We start from the raw sequence: 9569 nt of genomic DNA, 5'->3' as shown, positions 1-9569 counted from the left end.
ATTAAAAATCTTTGAAAAAAAATCTTGAAAATATTTTTGAATCATTAATTGAATTTATTTTAATTTAAAAAATTTGAAGAAAAATGTAAAAAGAAAAAAAGAAAAAAAAGAAAATTAACCACAACATATAACAAAAGTTGATGAGAACAAACTTGAAATTTAGAGACTTAGGGAATTGAAATGAATTCTAGTGAAACATAGAAAGTGATATTGTATTTTAACTTAAAAATAAAAATAGCAGTAATAAAGCTTTGGTGGGAAAAAGGCTAAACGGTGCGTCTGGTGTAATTACACTACACATAAAATCGCTTTCGAAACCCTGTAGTAACAAACTGAGACAGTGAGAGTTGAGAGTTGAGAGTTGAGTGTGTGTGTGTGTGGAAAATGAATGGGAGGCGTGGGATATCGCTGGGAGCTGCGTGGGTGGTGAGGCGTCTGTGCACGGCGGTGGAGGCGGCGGAGAAACAAAGAAAACCAGGGAAGCGACTGTATCGGAGGCTATCGGCTCTGGGAGCCAGCGGAGGGAGCGTGGCAGAGACGTTAAATGGTTACGTCCACGAGGGCAATTCCGTCCATAAAGCAACTCTCGAAAAGTGCGTTAAGGAGCTCCGCAAGTACGGCAGGTTTCAACATGCCCTCCAGGTACCCTTCCAAATTCAACTATTATAAATTATAATCCACATTTTGTTATTTCTTGGAGAGAGAGAGAGAGAGAGAGATGCGCTTTGTTTTTATGCCAACAATAATTGTTATTCATTATGAGATTTTCGTGTTTTTCAATTTATTTATATATTTCATTTGTGAGACTTGAGCTATGTTTTTATGCCAAAAATTCTCTCTTGCTAAAACTTTCCAACTAGATACTTAAATCTCATTGCTTCTAGTTGATTCTTGTGGTTAGGAAAGTAGTAGTATTTTGTTTATTCGAATTCGAATTGAATTTGAAATGGATTGATTCCGTACGAGCTTACACATCATTTTTATTGGCCCAATAGCTCTCAACTGGTCTGGCACCTCATTGGTGTTTTAAATTGAGACTTCCAGAGTTCAAATCCGTCTTCCTTATTGAAATTATCGAATGTTCAAAAAAAGACTTTAGTTTTTATTGGTTTTTCAAATTGATTTATATTCTTGGTGTTTAATGTCATCCAAGTCATGGGACTTTTTGTGTACTAAGATTTAGGATCCGCTCCGTTTATTTTTGAAACAAAGTGAGACCATTTCGTGGCGAAGATTTAGGTTTTTTTTTAAAGAATCTAAATGATTATATGGAAATGCAGTTGGTGTTCCTTAATGGTGGAATAATATTTCAAATAATGTGGCAATATGAAGACCCTTTAGATTTGTGAAAAGATTAAATCTTTACCGTTGAATAGATTATCTCCATTTCAATTCTTGACCCTGTTTGGTCTTTGGTGATTGAATATCATATCGTTGCAATTTCGTTGAAGGGAAGTCTCAAAGAAAGACAATATGCCTTTATGACTGTTTCTTCTTATCATTATGTTACTTGTTATTTTGAATAATAATTTTGAGCAAAATGGTTTTTTGTTAGTTACATTCCTGTGTTGAGAGTAAATTTCTTAATCGGTTTATTGATGAATGCAGATTATGGAATGGATGGAGTTGAGGAACATCAATTACTCACCCATGGACCATGCATTACATTTAGATCTTATATCTAAAACTAAGGGGATTCCTGCAGCAGAGGATTATTTCAATGATCTTCCACCAATTGCAAAGAACCGATCAACTTATGGAGCTCTCTTCAACTGCTATTGCAAAGAATCTATGGAAGACAAGGCATTAGCTCTCTTTAAGACGATGGATGAATTGAACTTTGTTTCCTCTGATTTGGTTTTTAACAATCTTATGTCTCTTTATATGAGAATGAACCAACCAGAGAGAGTGCCTCCCCTAGTAGAAGAAATGAAGCAGAGGAACATCCCACTGGGTACATTTACTTATAATATATGGATGAATAGCTATGCATCTTTAAATGATGTTGAGGGGGTCGAAAAGGTCCTGCATGAAGATGGAAACAAACCCAATTGGACAACATATAGTAATTTGGCTGCGATCTATGTGAAGGCTGGCCTTTATGAGGAAGCTGAGTCAGCTCTTAAAAAGCTAGAAGCGATGAAACCCCTCAACCGTGAGGCATACTTTTTTCTAATTAGCTTGTATGCTGGTACTAATAATTTAGGTGAGGTTATTCGGGTATGGAATTCCCTAATGTCAATCTATCGGAAACCCAACAATATGAGCTATCTTGTTTTGCTTCAGGCTTTTCGCAAACTAAAAGATGTCAATAGCTTGACAAAATACTATAAAGAGTGGGAGTCTAGTTGCTCCAGTTATGATGTAAGGTTACCAAATGTTGCTATCAGTACTTACCTAAGTCAGGACATGTACAAAGAAGCTGCATTGATCTTTGATGATGCCAGAAAAAGGTGTAAAGGACCTTTCTTTTCAGCTCGGGAAATGTTCATGGTTTACTACTTGAAGACTAGTCAGGTGGATTTGGCTCTTAGTCATCTGGAATCAGCTGTTTCTGAAGTCGAGGCTGATGAATGGTGTCCAACCCCAGAAACGGCAACGGCATTTTTTAAGTATTTTGAGGGAGAGAAAGATGTTGATGGTGCTGAGGAGTTTTGCAGGGTTCTGAAGACTTTTAACTGTCTCACTTCCAATATCTACCATTTGTTGCTTAACACTTACATAGCTGCTGGCAAATTGGCTCCTGAGATGCGTCAGCGGTTAAAGGAAGATCATATTGAAATAAACACTGACTTAGAAAAATTGCTTCAAACGGTTTGCCCTGATTAGATTTACTTTGTTGGGTAGGCCCTTGGATCAAATGTGTTGAGTTCTCCCTGTAGCTTATATTTGAAAATGTCAATTAGTTATAAGTTGTGAGCAATCTGCATATGGAGATCTTCATTGGTTAATATTAGTGAGCAATCCGCAACATTTGGATGCAATGTCTGCACTTTGCATTCTGGCAGTTTTTCCAGTTTTGGGAAATTTTGGGAGAAAAATTTTGATTTACTTTTGAGGACTGAGGAGCCCTTGAAAAAGTACTTGTAGCTAAAATATAAACAAACCGAGGTATAGAGTATCATTATCGCATGCCAACATCCTAGATGCCAGCACCAATATAACCCTTCGTACAAATATGATCAGTTCCATGCGTACTCCTATCTCAGATGTTTGAATCACAAAGCATGCGAATGGAAAAGAGTATCATCATCTTTTATTTCATACATTTCCAACCAAATCAGATTCTTTTAACTTGAACAAATCGAGAACAATGCTAAACCTTTCAGTGTCCAACCAACTAACAAAATGGTATCCCTTACAAGGGAATTTATAAAAAATAACAGTGATTCAACTACCCATTGCCCCTCTACCCCTCCATCCCCCCCCCCCCCCCCCCAAAAAAAAAAAAAAAAAACACGACACACCAGATAAATCATTCTCAAAACCACAGAAACCTACTCTAGCCTCATTAACTCATGTGAAAGTTACATCCAATCTGTAATACAAAGTAGAATTAGTGTCTATCAAGCCTCAGAAGCATGCTCACGAAAGGAATTGATAAGCTCTTCTTTATCAGCCATTACATATAACACCAAGAGCAGTATCTTGGTTTAAATCCTCCATTGATGACTAGAGATGAGAGTTTCAATGAGCACTATAGTCCATGTGAGCTACCTAGAAAGGAGGAAGTAAGCTATAATGCACCTAATTGAGCAGGGCAGCCTCATATTTTCTGTCTCAGGCTCACATTGATGATCCCAATAGAAGATTTAGGTTCATAATTTTCGTCTGTATCCACCTCTTCAATTTCCTGGGTACAACATTGTGTGACAAACAATCAACATTCACCATTATTGCGACAGTCTCACACCAATAAGTAAAATTGTAAATTAGATAGCATGCATCACCATTATTGTTTCAAGAACATAAGTTTTACCAGAATTATATAGTGATAAAGTTACTAAAGGCACTTTTGCTATACCAACAAAGAAAACATCACCAACGTAAACACAATTCATCCATGTCAATTCTGAAAGGTCAGTCGCTACAACATGGTATTTCAGTGGTATGATATATATACTTGGGCTGTTGGGCAACGATATATAATCTTAATTCATGTTCAATGAAGTCTCATTTGGCAATGCATAAAATCAGACACATCATCACAAACAGAAGAAAATTTCAGTCATTTGTCACCTGAACAACATCCTCTCCCTTGATGACCCGCCCAAATACAATAACCTTCTCATTTAAATTAGGGATTGGTGCAGTTGTAATGAACAGCTCAAATCCTTTGTTATCACGTTTACCCTTAGAAGTTCCAAGCATGAAAGCTTCGTGTTTCAGACTGCTTAAAAATTACAAAATTCACATATCAGAGGAGAACAACAAATTATAATATCATCAAATAATCAAATCCTTTTTTTCAAAAATAAAAATGAACCTTGAGTCAAGTTGACTGTAATGCTTTCCTCTCGAAGTCCAATCTTCTGATGCTCCAAACTCTTGGTTTTTTCCTGCCTGAATCAGAGTGTGTTTTATAACATGGTTAAAAGGCATCCCGTTGAAGTGCCCCTTTTGACTGCAAAACCGATTTCATTTAGATTCAGTAACAAGTTGTAGCATTTCGTGGACATGTGCAACAAGCACAACACATCAACCACTTACAATTTGACATGAAAACAATTAATGATCTAAAATGTTTTTTGATGTCTACTAATGCATCTATGCATGGGCCATAAACTTAAACTATATGCAAACCCAATCCATTAAGTTAGTCAGTTCAACTAACAGTTTTGAATTACCACATACACAATCCCAATAAACCGTTTGATCTATAGAACTTCCAATAACTTTTTAGCATTCAGTATTGATTATATCCCCCCACCCCCTATTTTTTCTTTCCCCAGAATCTCCTTTTGGCCTTTGGCAGGGGACACGCCACAGTGATAACAACAACAGCACTGCTGCCTACTCGAAGGATCTCCAGGCAAATGGATCTGATAGAAATCAATCAAAAGGGAAAAATAAGGAGACTTACCCTGTTCAATGTCTTGTAAATCACAATTGAAGAACATATATGTTTGTTATCATTGAAAATGGGTCAATAATAATATTTTGGGAAAATTACAATTTACCCTCCATGTGGTTTGCTCCTATCACAATTTATTGACAAACCCATTTATCAAAAAAATAATAATTGACAAACCTTCAATTGTTGCAATTGACACCGCATAGTATGAATTATAAAGAAATCTTCAAGGTTTTATCAAAATTTAGCATATTTTGCATTTTGTGGAACAAAATTTCAATTACAACTTACTCACTTTTAGTTTTCCCTTGTCTCATTTTAGTCCCACAAAATTGTACATTTTTCTGAGTTAACAATTTTATATAAGTTTTCAGGCACAAGAACCAAACTATGGAGAATTTGCTTTGTCCATGGAGAGAGAGCAGGGAGTAGGGGCTATGTGAAATATCAGCAATATGAACCACATCCCCCCCCCCCCCCCTCCTCTTTTTTTCTTCTCTAAACAATCATAAAATATAGGCAGAAGTGGCAAATTGACTACTCACCATAAGTCAATGAATTCATCAACAACTTCAGGAGAACTTTCCTTGTAAAGTTCCACTGCTATATGGCCTTTTGAGGTATTCAAAACCTATTAGGAAATATATGTAACAACGTTAGTAGATGAATTCTATCCAAAAATACTTAATGAAGAAGCACAAACTTGTAACAAAGTAAAGGCTCCTCATCAGATCTAATATTTGAAACTTGGCAACATATCAAAGTAAAACTGCAGTGAGTGAATGGAGAAACCTACAGCATATCCAGGGACATCAGATTTCTTTGGATCCCCAAATTCATTCTCACCCTATAGCAAATTAAAGGAAAAGATTCAGAAAAAGAGGCATTATTAGTATGAACATTTGAACTCTAAAATAGCATTAAAATCCTATAACACATATGCATGTGCGCGCACACACACATACAGTACCTAGAGGGCACAAAGAAAATAACTTGTGAACTACCAAAGCCATTATAGGAATAGGATCAGTATAAGGTTAGTTGGTAAGACTCTACCTCAGAAATGAATAAGCCATTGCCTGATTGTAATCTTGACCTAAACAAAGGTTAGCAAGTAAAAGTTATCAGCCAACAGATAAAATGGTGTCAAGTCATTCCAATACCATACATAAGGATAAAACTGAATCTGCTGAAACAAAAAAATTTGAAGCATATATTAAACTCCCAAGTCCTTACTTGTTCTGAGCTTCACTAACAATTGTATACATGGACTTTTCCAGTATAATTCATATTCAAAAGCTATAATGATAATATATATATGTGAAACACTCTTTTGGTGAAGAAAGGTTCAAGTACTATAAACACCACTAAGGCATTATTCAACTTAACCATTTAGTTAACCCAACAACATCCAGGTGCCAAGTTCCTGGTTCAATCAGTTTGGCCAGTCCATATCTTAAAACTCTGACCTTTTCTCATCATGCGTAAACAGCATTAATTTTCACACCAACCCATATAGAATCTTTCTTAATAATTTCAAATATTTTCACAGAGATTCCGAAATTTTCATGACTACCATTTTCTAACAATGAATCCCACTTTATCAAGATTCATATACAACCAGAAAACAAAAACAACAAAACTTCACAAACCTGTGAGTCCAATGTCTGTATGTAGAAAACAGAAAAAACACAATCAACACAACAATCAAACTGAATAGAATGATAGTAGTGAGACTCATTCGAGCCGGCCCCTTCTTCTTTTTGCTTTGTTGTAGCAGAGCTTGAGGTTTGATTCTTGCCATATGGTCGAAGCTTTACCTTCGAAGTTTAAAGAGCGACCAACTCCCACAATTTCCACAAAACCCTAAAGGGCAAAAATTGAAGAGGCATACCATTTACAAACACCAATACAAACATTAACAAAAACTACAATCCAACCATATCACAAAGTAACCATAATTTTGCATATCAAATTTTTTATTTTTATTTTACCATGAACACCATTATAGACCAGAACATTTTAATCCAAGTTTGCAATCACGATATTTGTAATTCCAGTTCTTCATTCGGATTTGTTTTTCACTTTTTAGTTTAAAACAGCTTAAAGGGTTACTAAATGCGTGGATTTGAAATGATTTAAGTGTAAGAAGATAATTCAAATTCAGAACACAGTGTTTTCGTCAAAGCAAAATCCTCGAAGCTCAAACTCCATAGTGGTGTTAAAAATATCATATCTAGAAACTGTTATTCAAATCCCTCGTGTAATTCACATACCTGACTTTTATTCTAGAACTTGAATTCCCGGATTTTTTTTTTTTTTTTTTTTGAGAAACAGAATTCCTGGATTTGAAATCCAAACATATACACGAGTAGTTTTTAAAAGTATTAGAGTTAAAAGGAAAGAGTTTAAAAAGTAAAGTACCTACGACAGCGATTCCTTGGTGGAAGCGAATCTGTTTCGGCAGCGCAGAGAGCAAGAGAAATAAGACAGTTGAGTTAAGGATGTTTTGGGAGTTGGGATTCCAAATTCGATGCCACTTTCTTCCCAAATTCGATGCACGGGAGAGTTAAATAAAAATATTTATTTTGCGAGTAATTCTACGGGACCCAAAAAAGAGGTACGGTACTGTTAAAATAGGTTACTTTTTTTTTTTTTTTCTCACTTTTGATAATTTCATCGTCATATTATATTTCATATTATACCGTTCCAATATTATATGTAACAGTTTTTTCTCATATTTGATAGTTTTTTTACTTTTTTTTTTCACATTTGACAGTTTCATCCTCACATTATGTAGTTCCAATATCATATGTGACAGTTCTTTTCTCACATTTAGTGGTTTCCTTACTTTTTTTTCTCACACTTGACGATTTCATCCTCACATTGTGCAATTCTAATATCACATGTGACAGTTTTTTTCTCACATTTGGTGGTTTCCATACTTTTTTTTCTCACATTTAACAATTTCATCCTCACATTGTGCAGTTTCAACATTATATATAATAGTTCTTTTGTTACATTAGGTGATTCTCTTACTTTTTTCTCACACTTGACAGTTTCATCCTCACATTGTGCAGTTCCAACATCACATGTGACAGTTCTTTTCTTACATTTGGTGGTTCCCTTACTTTTTTCTCACACTTGACAGTTTCATCCTCACATTGTGCAGTTCCAACATCACATGTGACAGTTCTTTTCTTACATTTGGTGGTTCCCTTACTTTTTTCTCACATTTGACGGTTCCATACTCACATTGTGCAATTCCAATATCACATGTGATGATTTTTTTCTCACATTTGGTGGTTCCTTTACTATTTTTTTTTCACATTTAATGGTTTCATACTCACATTGTGCGATTCCAACATCACATATGACAGTTCTTTTGTCACATTGGGTGGTTTCCTTACTCTTTTTTTTCACACTTGACAGTTCTATCCTCATATTGTGTAGTTTTAATATCACATTTGATAGTTCTTTTCTCACATTTGGTGGTTCCCTTATTTTTTTTCACATTTGACAGTTCCATTATTACATTGTATAGTTTCAATATCACATTTGACAGTTTTTTTTATCACATATAGTGGTTCTTTTATTTATTTTTTTTCTCAAATTTAACGATTCTATTGTTATATTAAGCAGTATCAACATCGCATCTGTTCTATTTTTGTCACATGTGACAGTTTTTTTCTCACATTTAGTGATTCTCTTTCTTTTTTCTCACATTTGACTGTTTCATTCTCACATTGTGCAATTTTAACATCACATGTGACAATTCTTTTCTCACATTTGGTGGTTTCCTTTTTTTTTTTTTTTTTTTTTTTCCCTCACATTTGACGGTTCTATCCTCATATTGTACGGTTCCAACATCACATATAACAGTTCTTTTTGTCACATTGGATTGTTCCCTTACTTTTTTCTCACACTTGATAATTCCATCCTCATATTATGCAGTTCCAACATCACATGTGACAGTTCTTTTCTCACATTTGGTAGTTCCCTTACTTTTTTCTCACATTTGATAGTTTCATTCTCACATTGTGCAGTTCCAACATTACATGTGACAGTTTTTTTCTCACATTTGGTGGTTCCCTTACTTTTTTTTTCTCATATTTGACGGTTCCATCCTCATATTGTACAGTTCCAACATCACATATAACAATTCTTTTGTCACATTGGGTGGTTTCCTTACTTTTTTCTCACACTTAACGGTTCCATCCTCACATTATGCAATTCCAACATCACATGTGACAGTTTTTTTCTCACATTTGGTAGTTCCTTTACTTTTTTTTTATCATATTTGACGGTTCCATCATCACATTATGCAATTTCAATATCACATGTGACAGTTCTTTTGTCACATTTGGTGGCCCCTTTACTTATTTTTTTTTTACATTTGATAGTTTCATCCTCATATTGTGTAGTTCCAACATTACATGTGACTGTACTTTTGTCACATTTGGTGGTTCCCTTATTTTTTTTTTTCACATTTTAT

General features: G+C 34.9%; 2 protein-coding genes across 4 annotated transcripts; one reads left to right on the top strand and one right to left on the bottom strand.

Moving 5' to 3' along the window:
• The first annotated feature begins 301 nt into the window (after positions 1–301).
• On the top strand, positions 302–3110 carry LOC115971377 (pentatricopeptide repeat-containing protein At1g02370, mitochondrial-like). The gene is made up of 2 exons (XM_031091262.1): positions 302–642; positions 1609–3110. The coding sequence occupies exons 1-2, from the start codon at positions 385–387 to the stop codon at positions 2827–2829; spliced, it is 1479 nt and encodes a 492-aa protein (XP_030947122.1). The 5' UTR covers positions 302–384; the 3' UTR covers positions 2830–3110.
• Positions 3111–3473: 363 nt separating this feature from the next.
• Positions 3474–7646, bottom strand: LOC115971376 (peptidyl-prolyl cis-trans isomerase CYP21-4-like). Of its 3 annotated transcripts, none has more exons than XM_031091259.1 (8): positions 7499–7646; positions 6727–6940; positions 6131–6170; positions 5871–5921; positions 5620–5705; positions 4487–4624; positions 4240–4393; positions 3474–3853 (listed from the first exon to the last, which is right to left on the bottom strand). In XM_031091259.1, exons 2-8 carry the CDS (start codon positions 6876–6878, stop codon positions 3767–3769), a joined length of 708 nt encoding a protein of 235 aa, XP_030947119.1. In that variant the 5' UTR covers positions 6879–6940; positions 7499–7646; the 3' UTR covers positions 3474–3766. The 3 variants fall into 3 exon arrangements, with proteins under 3 accessions (XP_030947119.1, XP_030947120.1, XP_030947121.1); XM_031091260.1 differs by having other exon boundaries at positions 7503–7646; XM_031091261.1 differs by having other exon boundaries at positions 4240–4390; positions 7499–7644.
• Positions 7647–9569: the final 1923 nt, after the last annotated feature.

Source organism: Quercus lobata, chromosome 12, assembly GCF_001633185.2.
Source record: "Quercus lobata isolate SW786 chromosome 12, ValleyOak3.0 Primary Assembly, whole genome shotgun sequence".
Lineage (NCBI taxonomy): Eukaryota > Viridiplantae > Streptophyta > Magnoliopsida > Fagales > Fagaceae > Quercus > Quercus lobata.
Note: the sequence above shows the minus strand (reverse complement) of the source record. Positions and strands in the feature narration are given on the sequence as shown.